A 15,528-nucleotide genomic window follows, 5' to 3' on the forward strand; every position below is an offset into this window, starting at 1 on the left:
AAAAATTATCTTCAACTTTCTTTATTCCCTACACAGGAAAACAAAATTACACTCAAAGTCAATTCATTCCATTAGCAGTGACAAAAATATTAACTATCTGGCAAATTATTAAAATTTTTAAGCTCTACTTTCTCAAAACCATCTTATTAAAAGCCTGAAACAGTGTTTTCTATAAACCTAATTTAATTTTTTTACTTTAAAATACTGGCTCCCTAATTTACGCTTACACAACCGATTTCAAAGGGACACTGAAGGGATGTCTGCTTCACACAGAAAAATATTTAAAGCATTCATACTGTGCCTGTACCTTCATAATGAAAATCCAAACTGGCTTAATTTGAATTCAGGTGCATTTTTTTTCTAATGCCAATGAATAGTGACAGATACTTAAGAAATCAAGAAGTAGAAGTCTTCATAAAAGAAAATTCTGAAAAAATCCTAGGTAAAAGCTCTAAAAAAATCAAAAACCAGACCTCAGCCCTTGAGAAAATTACGGCATTAGTACAAACATACCATCAAATATCTGTTTTTCTACAAGTTAAAGTGCACTGATGATTGAAAAGTCTTTTCTGTGTACAGATGATGGTGAATCATGGTTGCAGCAGTTTACACTGAAGTTTATACCATAAAGTCACTAACAATATCTTATCAATCTATCATTCGGTGTCCATATGCTACTACAGGTTTTTTTTTTTTAAAGTAATTACCTTGAAATTCCCAAATCAAATTATTAATCCTCAAGCAACAAAGCACGTCAGCTATTTTTTGTCAACATGGCAAAACCAACCTGATAAGGAATAGTTTTTATCACACAGAGAAAGCTGAAAAAGGGGCAAACTTTTGCATTTTACCAAGGTAGAACATCAACTTGTAAGATATTATCTGAATATCCTTTTACTCTAGACCCTCAGAGACAGGCACATGGAATCCCTGAAGACATAGTTGCTTGTCTGTATTTTATTGACCAAAACTCTATCCTTCCCTTCATCCCAACTAAGTAGTTGGTAGCAATACCAAGGTGAGTAGAAGTGCTCATTATCAGCCACCATCCAGTACAGACAAATCAGGAGACTTTAAGATACTCATTCCATGTGCTGAATGGTAATTTTCTGATTTCCAGCCCTGGGGAAGCAGGGGCTAAGGGAAGTTCACTCTTTATACTAATATTAGCTAATACAAAGCTTAGATTACTTCCTCTCATGCTTCTACGTTGCACTTTTTGAAGTTATGCTTTTCAGAAATGTAATTAAAGAACGATATTAGCTCAGATTGTGCTATGCCAGTAGAGTTCTGAACTTGCAAATATACTTCCTGTATGCTTCATAAATACCTTTTCATCTAAGAGAACAGAAAAACAGGTTTGTATTCAAAGACACTTAGTTTTTAATCTCAATTTTTTACTAGATACTGTCATTTCAACTACATAATTTGTACTTCATGAAGATGAATATGAGAACAATAAGCACATTTATGAGAGATTGTTACAGTAGCTTTGTTTAGTAAAATTGTAGCAAAATTGTTATTTGAATTGTCTCTGGCATAAATTGCTACAATGTAATTCTTGTATTGATTCATAGCTCTACTCTGTTTTATCCATGATTTTATTTTTTAAGAATTATGCACCTATTTTAAAACCTTTCATGGTCTGAACATGTTATACCCAGTATCTTTCTGTAGCCAGAAAAATCATAGACTCCACAAAGGACAGGTGGGAAAGATACTGTGCCAAAATGTATACAGTTGTATTCCCACTAATTCCCTGAAGTTAAATCGAATTTATTCCATGAATTACCTGAAATTCAATTAATTGAAATTAATTCCACAGAGAATGGAAAACTCAGATAGTATCTTGAAAACATTGAGAGAATAATCAGTGTCTTTAGATATATATTACAAAGAGCATATTCTCCTGCCTACAGCTTAATTAGAAAATTGTTTAATTGTTTTCAAAAAGCTTTGAGAACTGAATTTGCATTTTCAAGTCAACAGTGGAATGGCAACTCCCACAACAAGGTGATAGAACACTTTGATAATTTTAAAGCCAACTGCTGCTCCTCAAAGACAACTGCTTAGTGCACGAGAACTTGTACAAAATCACAGAACTACAGAATGATCTGTGCCAGAAGAGACCTCAAGGATGCTTTAGTCACAACTCCCTTACCATGGGCAGGGACATTGTCAGCTTAGAGTCCTGTCCAACCTGGACTGAAACATTTCTAGGGATGGAGCATCCACAGCCTCTCTGGACAACCTCCCAGGTGTCTCATCACCCTCATCATGAAAAGTTTTGTCCTTGTGTCCTTCCTTATGGCCTAAATCTAGATAATTTTAAAACTTTGGCCCCATTCCTGTCACCTGTGTCCTGTCCTGCATCCCCTCCCTCAAGCCAGTCAACTGCACCACCCACTTTGGTGCCATCCACAAACTTCCTGAGGGTGCACTCAATCTCACTAAATTCCTTAGGGACACCACTTGCTACTGATCTCCATTTGGACATATTAATCTACCAGTGCAACTCATATATTGGAAATATGTATTTATTTTTAGCAGTAAGGTCTTTCCATGAAATTCCATTATTTTTAACTGAAATGAAAGCAATCTTTCCTACTAGAGATAGCCTCTATTTCAGATGACATTTCAGCACAACTGTTCCTGATCCTGGCTTATGTGGCAGCGGAATGATAGCAAATTTTAATTAAAATACATATACTCTCTGTAAGTCACTAGCTTTGTTAGCCAGTGCTGGATAAGGATTAGAAAGAACATCCACCTGAAAGTTGTTTCAGTTTGTCCACTTCCTGTCAGACTCTCACTTTTCTCCCCAATTATCCCAATGACAAACTAATTACCTTGAAATCTCTTATAGCCATAGTAGATTTTCATATTTTCCAATGCCCTTATCCAAGAAGGTGGTGGCAAAGGAAGCCTGAAAACATTGATAATGTAAATGTTACTGTTCTGTAGATTACTTTTTTTTTTTTCTCCAAAAAGCATTCGCTTTCTGAATCATCTATGGGGCTTAAGAATCCACCTTAGAATGGTTATAAGCCCCCAGCTAATTTGCAGGAGGAAAAATACAGGATTTCAGATTTCAGGGTAGTGAATAAAGTCTAAAAATCCAGAGTCATAAACACCAAACACTCAAATCAGAAAATGGGGAGAAATAGCAGTGAAAATCTTTTGGGATATTTTTTTCCTCTGGTGTTTGGTTGACTGATTACTGCAAGTCACCAATTCTTTGAACACAGAAACTATCTAAGGAATCTTAAAGCCAAGAGTTAAATTTCAACAAGAAAAAAAAAGAATTTCATCTACTCGTTATCCATAAAATCGTCTGTATATGTAGCAAACTGAAAGATTATGCTATTTATTTCCTTAAACACCAACTTCTGGAACTTGTTTCTGAATGTCCAAACTTAATCCATTTAAAAGTAAATAAATTAATAGAAATCCATTATATTTAAATGACATAATTCAGAATAAGAAATGTTTTTGGCTAGTAGCTCTGGCTATATTTACAGTCACAAAATGTCATTCTTTCAGACAAACTTGACACTTGAAGCCAACGAACTATATGTATTTCCTTTGCATTAAAATTCTATTTATTATTATTATTATTCATTCTAATTATTTACCAGTCTAACTTGGTGTCATAATAAATGAAACAATAACTTCAATGGCTTTTTCCACATTTTCTTTTTTGCCTTCGGGGAGAAGGGAATGGAGGGAAAACAAGGGGGAATTTAGCACTGCCTCCACCTGCTTGCAAAGGTCAGGGTATGAAAATGTAACTTTGTACTCATAGAACTCATAGGGATGATTCACTTCCAGTTGTGGTTTAATAATGAACGGATTCTTTCCTCAAAAGACACCAATACCTCTATTACTGCTCTGGAGAACTGTCTTAGATATGCTACTACCAATAAAATGTGTTCTGAAATATCATACCCAAATCAAAGTTGTGCTACGGTGCAATAAAAATGTTGCTAAATAAGAAACAGCAATGGGGGAAAAGTTGATCACTCCAAGTGGATCTGAGGAAAACAGTAAAGGATAGTACCAATCTCTGAAACTTTGTGGGTTAGAAACACAGGCTGTAGGATCTAACTGTGCTGGATGCTTCTTTTGACAGGGTGAAAGGAATAGGGCTTCACTCCACAGCATGAAATGACAAATTCTATGGTGTTTACATAAATTCCTGCAGCCAAGAAGAGGCGATCTAATGTGTTAATTTAATCAGGAAAGTGACAACAGTCATTACTTTACTTTCTTTACATATCTTAAAGGAACAAAGAATAAAAATAAAGAGAGCAAAGAGCATTATTCTCTTCATTGTGAAGCCTTTTGATAAACACACTCAGTTAAACACCTTTACTGTAATGACTAAATATATTATCGATACAAAAAAATCCATACTTTTAGTTAATAGTTCTTCATAGAACTTCATTCTCAGCTCTTTATTTGAACAAAGTAAGTCATCTCCCACAGAAAAAAATTACTAGAGCACATAGTAGTGACTATGGATGTGATTTTTCATTCTTGTTTATTTGTTCACATGTATCTATCCTTAAAACTACACTTGACAGGACTTAATTATCGTGCAGTAAGACTAAATAAATCAAGAGGAATAAGGTCTACAACATATTACTTGTACACTTGTTCCCTCTCCCTGAAATAAACTCACTAAGTTAACTGTAGTAGAAAAACTTGTGTCAACTATCTAAACTATTAAGTAATAACTAGGGCAATGAATTTCTTTTTTTTTCCAAATAGCATTATACCAATTTTCAACGGATTACAAGGAATTTGAATATCAATAAATAGAAATAGTTATACCCCTTATCAAAGAGGAGAGACAGGGATGAACCAGGACAAACAGATGTTTGATTGCAGTTCTCATAGCTAACTAAAAAGTATTCCATAAAGATACCCTTTTTTACAAGGAACTGCCCAAAGCAAATGCATGGGGAAAATAACCAAGCAAATTAAGTATGTTAAAAAAAAAAAATAAGCAAAACCAAAACCACAAACCACTCTTTTTTCTGACCTGGCTTAGAACAATTTGCTTTGTTTCCAGGGATAAAGCTTTTAATACAGTATCTTCCTTATTTATTAAGGCACATTTGCCATGATCTAGAACCAAGAACTATCTCAGTTCTTCCAACTTGTCCTGTAACTACATCAGCCAGAACAAAACCAAAAGCTGCTGCCTGTCCATCCATTACTATTATCATGGCAACAGTAGAACCATTTGCTTTTACCTTCACAATTTCACAAAGAATCTCTTGGTATTTCTCTAGCATGAACTCTAATAAAATTTCTCTCAATAACACCATCAGTTTCAAAGTCATTTTCACATTTAAATAACCCCTACATAAAACTTCATACACAGCTGTGTGAGTCCTTATAAAAACTCCCTAAATTTTAGCTTACTATCCCCAATACAGTCTCATCCAAGCTGAGGCTCAGTCAGTGGCTACAGTTAGGAAGCAATTTCTTTGGACAGACAGCCACTCCCTGAAGCTTTGGGCTGACCAGCTCTGTTGTATGCACTGATCTCCACCTCCACTTTCAACCGCCTTTCAGAGACAGAACTTTCATCTTTATGGCATCCTCAAGAAAGCATGGCATCCCTTTCAAGACTGGAAGTAATACATCAGATTGACATAATTATTTGCAGATTATTTCTGATCTGCTGGCCATACATCTGCTACTGACTTTCAGAAATGTTACAGTATTTTGACAGTTTTCTACTTTGTACACATAGTTGTCAACTGGTTTGTTCTCTTTGTTATTTTCTGTTCTGTCTCATGAGCTTACAAAAAATGGATTTCAAGTGGATCTGTGCATTTTACAGCACGGGCACACAGAATCAAGGAAAAAACCAACAGCTGTCTTCATGTTTCAATCTTCTTTCCCTGCCATGAGTGCTACCATGCCCAATTTTTCCTCCAACCTTTAATTTCTCTGGATAAAACCCTAGTAGAAGAAAGTCAGCATCCCCCATTTCATTTGTGGATTCTTCTCAAACTTTTACAACCATCAGCCTTTTCTCCAGCACAAACTTCTATTCACAACAGACGCTGCTCATCTAATCTGCAACAGCAATCAAGAATGTTGTGGAAGTTGTCAGTTCAAGTGTGGATTATTAAATGCAATATCATTAATGCATTTAGACTAATGCAGTGATTCTCTGCAATGTGTTGAATCTTGTCTAACTTTAGATATTTATTGAAATACCATAATCAATTTCAGCTAAGTGTCACTGCATTTATTCAAGATATGATTGAATTTAATTTGCTACAAGTGGTGACCTCTACATTCCAAAATGTACTACCTGAAAAAATTAGAACAATTGACTGCAATTTTTCAGTGTGCCTTTTCTTCTCATCTCAGTAGCTTGCTTTATCACAATATCACTTTTTGTGCAGCTACATTTTAGAAACCTCACACAAAGCTGTGAATGCTGCATTGGAGGTTAATTTGAGAAACTGGACACTTCAAAGAAAGCCACATGGATTTTTATGTGAAGCTCTGAGTTTTAGAGTACCTATGGATTTAAAGCTTCCCACTCTGCGATATCAATCTAAGTATAGTGCAGTAAAATAATTAGGCTTGTTTAATTAAAAATATTAAAAAATTAAAATAGAAAGCAATTATACAGCAACTCTGGACTGCATATGCTATAAATCATATGTTCATGGCTGCAACTTTTTTTTTTGCACTATTATTCTAATTTTTTTTATCACATTGCAGTAAGCTCCTATATATCATCTCTTCTGTCAAAGCTTTCAGTACTCATTCCCTTCAAAAAAGACAATTTATAAACTGCAATGTCCATATCCTTGAAAGTGTTTACTTACTAGAATTCATAATGATGACTAAAAGAAGGAGAAAACAAAAAGAAACTAAGATTTTTAGCCATGGAAGGTCTTAAACTTTAAGGTTTAAATTTCATGAAATATTTTTATATTGTCACTGTCACCATCAAAGTCCAGTCTATTAGAAGCAGAGTGCTAAAGAACATAGGCAATCAGGATTTTTAAAGTCAATCTTCAATCAAAACAATTACATTTATGAGGGGTGGGGGGAGGAATAAAAATCTCACTATTATACTACAAGCAGGGCTTCCTTAAAACAGTCATTAAGAAATAATCTTCGCCAGCCAAATGAAATTCCAATGCATATTATGCAGATCTTTAAATACAGAGCTTTCCTAAACTAATTTAGTGGAGGAAGACTGACAGGAAATGAATTAAAACCAGCACAGCTTTATGTTTTACATAATGAAACACAACTTGCATCCCTGTTCTATTGTAATTACCGTAGAATCAACAATATACCAAAAAGTCATCACATGACTGAGAATCTCTCTCATTGACAACTCTCATTGCATTACCTTTAGTCCAGCTGGAATTATGGCCAAACATTCTCCCCAGTGAAAAAAACATTTGTGACCAGCATGGCATCGCATGGCATAGGATGTCCTCACTACTGCCTAAATGCATCTGGGAGAATGTCACCTGTACCTTGCTAAATCCACAGAAGCTGAAGGAGAGAACATTTCAATTCTTACACTCTGGGAAGTCAACTGCATATGATTAACTAACTATGTGCAAGCTCCCTCTCCTTGCTTTTCCCTCTCCTCTTCCTGTGTCCCAAACTGTGTCCCAAAACCTGTACAGCTTAAGCTTCTAAGAAAATTCCTTAGCTGAGAGAAAACTGAAAAAAGTCTTTAAGTTAGAACTATACAAGGTAAGAAAGGTAAAGTTACAGACAGACAGGTTTGTTAGGAGCTCTAAGATTCAAAAGGAAGAATGTGGAAAGGTGCAATACAGTGGATAACCCAATATCATCAAGTACCTGCTAAAAGTAGTGGAATCTCCTTTCTCCCACCTGACTGACACCTGCCTGGCCAGCAGGGTTGCCAAAGAAGGCAACAAATCTTTACCTCCACTGATTTAGAAGTGATATTATTCATCACTGAATGGAAGGAAAACAAAACAAAAAGTAAATTCTGGACTGAACTCTGAAAGATGCATTCCAATTCATTCCACCTATTAATAATATCACATCAGTGGGAGACAAAGATCGGAAAAGTAGGCAATCAGAAGAAAGAAAAACTATTTGGGTGAAGAACAGCTGTTTAAGGAAGAACTACACACCAATCTTAACAAAGGCTGCTGAAGATGTTAGAAGATAAACATGTCTTTAAAGAGTCAGATTCCAAAGTCAAGAACAGTGGACCAGAAATTTTTTTTCCCCAGAAAACACAGCACAAGGTTTATGCAGGATTTAAACACTGGGTGGCAGAAAAGGCCACTGTCTCAGCATCCAAACAAAGGGGGATGTTATAGATGCAAGAGAGCACCCGAGATCCTGCCCGAGGCTGGACCACAGGACAAGGGAGAAAAGCTTCAGGTGACCCCACCCCACTGTGGAGGGGCAGGCTAGGGAAGAGGCCACCTACAGCAGAATAAACACAAAAACCTCAGCACCTGACAGCTGCCCTGTTTCTGCAGCACTGACAGCAAGGTTAAAAGCAGTTTCTGAGGTATGGCAGTTTATAACCCATTTTCAGGAAAACTGAATTTAAAAAAAGAAAAAAAACATTACTGAGCTATAATCAGCTGTTCCACCAGCAGTTCAGAAGACTGAGCTGGAGAGAACATCTGGACTGGCAGCAGGGGACCAGCAAGTCATCTGCTGCCCTGATGTAAAACCTGTGGCTCCCAGGACAAAGTGTTTATATACACTAAACCCTACCTGGAGCATTTCAAAGCACATTTGGCATGGATGTCACTTGAAACTTCATAATACTGAAGGAGGAAGAAAAAACTAAATAGAAGAGATTTCTCCCATTACATGGTTTAGTTACAACTTTTAACCCCCAAAACATGGTCACAACATCCAGCCCTAAAAAGCCTTGAAAACAGGGTCTCAAAAAATCCCCAAAGCAGATGCTGGGACATCTGCTGGCCCCAAATCCTTCTAACTCACTTGCTGCATTCAAGGAACACGGACATATTAAAATTGAAAACAGATTGTAAATCGACCTTTGACTTTTGTACCAAATTCACCTCGCAGACTGTGAAAGAACTTAAAAGTTTGGCTAAGTGATCAGGTGAAGAGGGTCATCACATTAAAAAAAAAAACTACAAACCAACCAACCAAACTAACCCACCTCAAAAAACTCCAAATGAACAACAAACCAAACAAAACTTAAGACATGATTTCTGAGTTTTACTTCTACCACCATTCCTAAAGGCTCACAGAATTATATCAGTATACCTATTAACTTGTTTAAGACACAATAGAAACTAACAAAGTCTAATGAAAAAACAGGAAAAGTCAAAACAATACTCTCTGACCTCAATAAGTCTACATCATTTAAACATTGTATTTATGTAGTGCTGTGGGGAAAATCTTTGCTAGGTAATATCTCGTTCTCAATTATTTTTAAATTGTTTTGCCTGATTAGTATTTTAGATGCATTTGCTATTCGGAGAAATGGATTTAGATTAAAAGACAATCAACCAACTCTAGTTGTGATCCCACCTGGTCTCCAGAGTCTACAGCATCATTTCTAATGAACCCGGCAGCTGAATAACCTTTGAATATGAATTTAGGAAGAAAAAGTTGTTATACTTCTCTCATGCAAAATTAATTACAAGTAGAATCCTTACTTAAGATGGGAGGGTGCTTACATATATTTCAAGAAAGCTACCTTAAACAGGAACACAGAGGTCATTAATTTACTACAAAATTACCTGGACAGTGACAACTGGAGTACAGGTGCACAGCTTCTGGCACCCCTTTAACACTAAAGCATTTCCCTTTCATGAATTCAGGGCTAGAAAAGTCACACTTTTTAACAGGAAAAATATCATATAAAATTTGTTTTTCAAGAGAAAATACTGAAATCAAGTGCAATTCTCATGAAGCTTTGTGATTATGATTTTTGGGTCAGTCACTGAGGGAGACAAGGGATGGACACAGCTATAGCCAGAGGAGATGGAGATGAACAAGCGGAAGAGACACCAAATTAAGAAATTTGAGGAAAAAAATGCCCAGGATCTAGATTTTAGAAAAACTTCATAAGAATGTGCAAAAGCTATGAAAATTATTAAAGCAAAAGTTTATTTCTCAATATTTTTAGTTGACTTTTAAAGAACAGTTTATATACTTTTATTGAAAAAAGTTAAGCAAAAATTATTCTTCTATTGGCCAGTTATCTTACCTGCAAATTCTCATTTCAATGACACTTGGGTTTTACTCTCTTGTGACAATACCATGAACAGCCTAATTTTATATTGTTGCTCACAATTTACAGAAAAGGTCCTTGTTCATAAAACACTTGTATAAATATGGATTTAAAAAAATAAATACAAAATATGCCTTTAACTTTTTAAGTAGCACTGTGGTGCAAGATAAAATATCCAGGTTGTCCTTTGAACAGTTTTACTATTGCTTTTCTTAGAGCAACTCTTTACTTACATGAATTTTACTAAAAAATAGTATTTAAATACACAAGGGATATAATCCTTTTTTTTTTTTTTGCATGGATATAGATCTTTTGCCACATTCTGTTACAGTAAGTATTCACAGTCCCCTTCACAGACAACTGAATAATCTTGCAAATGCTGTGAGATAAACTTACATCTTGGCTTTCAAAGAAAATGTAGACAGACTAAACTGATAAAGCAATTGTTCCCTAATCTCTTTTGTGGCAGAGAATTAGTTTCTCTCAATTCCAAAGTGAATTGAACATTTTTTGCATTTGATGTTTAAGTACCTGTAGACTTAACAGTTCTCCCCACTACAGAAGGACAGGGATTTAGTACAAGCTCTGTACAGGATAGATGGCTGTGCTAGCTGAAGGAATTTCACTCAGCAAGCAAGCTTTTCTGTAGACCATTCAACAGACTGTGTTTGCTGTCATTTATTTCGAGCAAACTTTCAACATCTGCCAGCAGCTTGAGTCTCTCTCACAGATTTTTATACTCCCCTCATCCAGACTAGAGCTGCTCATCCACTGGTATGGAAACCAGCAGTATGCCAATACAGACTAAATAGGGGAGAAAAAACCCAAATCCAGCATTTTCAATGAAATGTCAGTTTGATTCTTTCACAATTCTGCTTGGCACCTGCACATACAAAGACCAGAGGAAAAAAAAAAAACCAAACCATTTTTAAACCACGTTTGTGAAACTTCCAATAAACATGAGGGTTATATCTTTTCAGCCTTAAAATCTGACTATAAACACATACAGAATATTTCCTGTCTCAGGTACTAGGATGAAAGAATCCCTTAACGACCAGAGACAGCTCACAGCTTCCTAAGCTCGAAGAGGAAGGAAGGGTTTCCACAAACATTTAAAACCCTAATTTGTTGTTGCTATCATGAGAGGGCAGGGGATGAGAAATGACATTTGAGGGACCTTCAGCCATCCAGCACAGAGCTTCAGTTTCTCCGCTCTTTGCTATTCCCTAATCTCATCTCTGCCCCTCAAAGCTCTTTCTACTTCCCCCTTCCAACATTCAGCCTGGCACCTATTCCAATGCCATAGAAGCTGAAGAATATTCCACAGCAGTGTGAACTTGGCGTTTCTCTTATTTATAAATCATCCCAAACACTCAGCATCAGGCTTTTTTCCCAGCAGGAAGAACCTGCCTAAGCTTGGAACAGAAAAAGGTCCATAACTGCATTCTGTTTTCTCACTAGAGACATTGGTACTTACACACTTGTTGATTACTCATAAGCATCAAATGTAATAAAATGTGAAATACTATCATATTGATAGCAAAGCTTTGATATTATTTGAAATACAGTTTATTTGAATATGAATTTAAAGCTCACCAGGAAGGACTAAAACATATTTCTTATAATAATTAAATCAATTCAAAAAGTCCCCCTGAAATATTCTGTTAAATTGTTCCAAATAACAAGTAAAAAAAGAACAGCTCATCCTACTGTCAGTTCTCACACTAGTCACTTGGTTTATTTGAAACTGTGAGCTCCAATAAACAATTGGCCAATGCTGTGTAACATGAATTTTGTAATAGTGCAATATAAGCATGTCCATCCACTTCATGGCAATTCAATGCAAGCAAGAGGAAAAACAGGAAGTTGATCCTGCAGCACACAAAACCTAACAACTCACAGGTTAACAAGAGACCAGTTCTACACTTGCTCTGTGATTAGCCACCACAGGCATCATTCAAATGCAACTTTCAAAGGGTTAAACCAGAACTTTGTAATTGCTAAGAAGGTCAAACAAGATTATTGTGCATCTCAAGGGCGAAAAATAGGAGAATTTTTCCTGGAATAAGTGAACGATTCTGTAAAGAATTTATTAAGACATGCTTTAAGGAGATTGTCGAGTTACACAAAACTTATTGTGGAATGTTTAGAGAAACAAAGACAAGGAAGAGGGGAATCAAGGTGATTCAGGGATGAACAAATAGGAAAGAAAGTGATGAGGAGACTGAAATAAGCAGGCTTCTTGTGTGTGTTTCTCCATTTAAACCACTGAAACATTCAGCATACAAGATCAATCTCCTCACCCCCAATACCTCAGAGAATACAAAGTAAACACTATTAAATGCTAATAATCATCTGGTATTAATATGTGTTTTGACACACACTGTATTTATACTGGTTAATTAAGCTTGCCCAAACTGGGTCTCTAGATCTGTCTATTGAAAATGACCCCTGCTCTGTATTAACTGTTGATTGACCTCCAGAAGCTCTTTGAAATGGAGTTAGTTGTCCTGGGGGAAAACTTTTCCTACATTTCAACAAGCTTCCAGTTTGGCAATAAATTTACAGAGCTTACAAGTTTTCATCAACTTTTCCTATTTTATTTTTATATACAAACATTATCTATTATATATATGCAATATACTATTTATAGCATATGAATATGAAATCTATATATGAATCTATTTTATAATGTGTGAAATAGACAATTATATAATCCTATATAACAGATATTTAAATACATATTTATGTATAAATATATTGTAAAATAAAAATAAATATAACCACACCATTATATAATACATACAATGCTCATGGTGTATAACACATGTATAGGTAGCCACAGATGAGAGAAGAATAACAAAATTGAAATACTGTAATTTCCTGTTACATTTTAAGCATTTAGGCAAGAAGAGGAATTTAACCTCACATACTGCACCTGTTGAACTATCCAAATGGCTTCACCAATTTGGCAAAGAGTGTAGTTTTGACAGAATTGGTAAGAAACAATAACCACTAGCACAGCTGAAGTGGCATTTTACACTCACTTTGCGTAGTCAAAGAGCCTGCTGTCCCAGAGCTGGTGGTTGCCTCTGTATCCAGAATGGAAGAAACAGGAATCTGTACCATCAAACTGGTTGAGCCCATCTTCTGAGTTCTTTGAGGCGTGGCTGTGCACCACATCCAGCAGGACTGTGATGCCCATTGAGTGAGCGACGTCAATCATTTCCTTCAGGTCGTCTGGAGTTCCGTACCGGCTGTGAAAAGCAGCGGGTTAGAAATGCTACAGTCAGGACCTTTTTCATTAGAAAAATTACATCATGCCCACAATGATTTGCAGAAATAGATGCAGTTATGTTCTTCCCTTTTTAATAATGCATAAATTCAGTATGAAAGGTAACAGATACAACTTAAAGCTGTTATCTAATATTGAACATTTCCTTAGTTCATAGGGGACAAGAATATATTAATATTGCTGGAGCAAAGTAACACCATGATTATAAAAGTAAATGTACATTCACAAAGTCCACAAAATAAATACACCATCTGCTGTTTTACTGCTTAGTTCTTTGGTTTAGGTATTACACCATTCTCCAACTTATATTTAAATAAACATTTTTGTCTCCTACGCACAATACACCTTTTTTCAACTAATTACGCCAATTAAAAACTTCCTATCTAAAATCAGCCAGGATGCCACTTGAGCTGCTCTAAGATTAAAAGAAAAACAGTTATTAAAAAAAAAAAAAAATCAAAATCAAGACTTCCAGGTTCATCATAATTTTCTTAACAACTACCTGAATTCATTTTTCATCTACATTCACCCTATGCTTCAAATCTAAGAACAGTCTGTTAAAAGCCTGGGAAAATGTTCCAACAGAAAACACAGAGCCATGATTTTAATCAGGTTCATTATGAACCAACAGTGTATATTTCTGTTTGTGATAAAAGAAAGCCCTACACATCCTGTTTTTTACAGCCAAGAATCCCACAACCCCAAACCCATGCACATAAAGACTGCTGAAGGTGGATTACCCAGAATATGCCATGGCAGCTAAAGTTACTTATAAACTTTTTGTCTGTATCCTATCCAAAGTGTTTCACAGAGTACCTGATCACTGTGCCAAATTGATTTCAGATTTAAGAAGGTAGAGCAAATACTTAAGCCATTGCTTCCCATTATATATCTCCTTGCAAACACACACATGCAGGCATAGAGATTTCAATGGCTGGGAAGGAAAGGAAAAGAACAGAGATGATGATGGAGCACTTTAACCCACCTTGATGCTGCGAAGAAACTTGTGACCTGATAACCAAAACTGGCGTAGTATGCATGTTCCATAATAGCCATCAGCTGGACACAGTTATAGCCTATAACAAAAATAAATATCACCAACAGATCACGCTTTAAGGGTACTTAAAAGAGGATTCCATTCTAATGGTTAACAACTAAAGATTCAGTAACTTTCAAGAAGCAATTCTACCTAATAGTTTATGTTGACATGATCCCCATTACAAATGAAACACTCAATTTGTCAAGAGATCTACACATATCAAATCTCCCAGATGTAGATAGAAAGAAGTGTAATCTTCATTTCACCTAGGAAATCTTTATTTTTCATGACAAAGGAAATCTTTTTTTATCCCATCAAAACCACTATTTCCAACTTGAATAGTTATATCCTCCCTCTACAAGAGTCTTCCAAAAAGAGTGATGTATTTTTATTCCAAGTTCATCCAAGAACCAAAGCAGCCCCCATGCTGTGTCATATCACCTAAGATAGTTCAGTGCATTCTTAAGGAAGGGAAATCTAAAGAATCAGGTTTTATATACAGGCTGTTGAGATTCACATCAGCACCACTTCTCTATTAGTTTGAAGAAAATCTTCATTCCTTTGTTTTGACAAGATGCTGTGGGGCTTTTTATTCTTCCTGGGTTTTTTATAGCCATGACATTTAAAACCAGAGCTATTATTAGCAGACAGTTGGCATGAGCTCAGCAATTTGTCAGATTCATTGCTGGTTTATAATTCAGGTTCATTGTACTTATTTTTATTTACAGCATTTTTCTAAATAAACAGCAACATTGCATCAAATTAATCTCATTCAATTTGCTTGCTATTTATTTTGCTATTTGTCATGCACATATTTCTACAAACAAGTAATACATTAGCTCTCATATAGCTATGTCCTTAAGCTTGTCCTAAGAAGTAAGACATTGCAAAACTCAATCTAACAGATCTTAAAAACGTATTTTAAAAATA

General features: G+C 35.7%; 1 protein-coding gene across 2 annotated transcripts in view; it reads right to left on the reverse strand.

Moving 5' to 3' along the window:
* The window catches only part of GBE1 (1,4-alpha-glucan branching enzyme 1), a 132,674-nt gene that overhangs the window by 59,527 nt on the left and 57,619 nt on the right, over positions 1-15,528 (reverse strand). For both annotated transcript variants that reach the window (XM_085075148.1, XM_085075156.1), the window contains exons 6-7: positions 14,545-14,635; positions 13,312-13,521 (exon numbers count right to left, since the gene is read on the reverse strand). In XM_085075148.1, the coding sequence (XP_084931274.1) occupies positions 13,312-13,521; positions 14,545-14,635 (301 nt within the window). The remainder of the gene's footprint in view (positions 1-13,311; positions 13,522-14,544; positions 14,636-15,528) is intronic.

The sequence above is a fragment of the Lichenostomus cassidix genome, chromosome 1 (assembly GCF_008360975.1).
Source record: "Lichenostomus cassidix isolate B80296 chromosome 1, HeHo_3.0, whole genome shotgun sequence".
Taxonomy (NCBI): Eukaryota; Metazoa; Chordata; class Aves; order Passeriformes; family Meliphagidae; genus Lichenostomus; species Lichenostomus cassidix.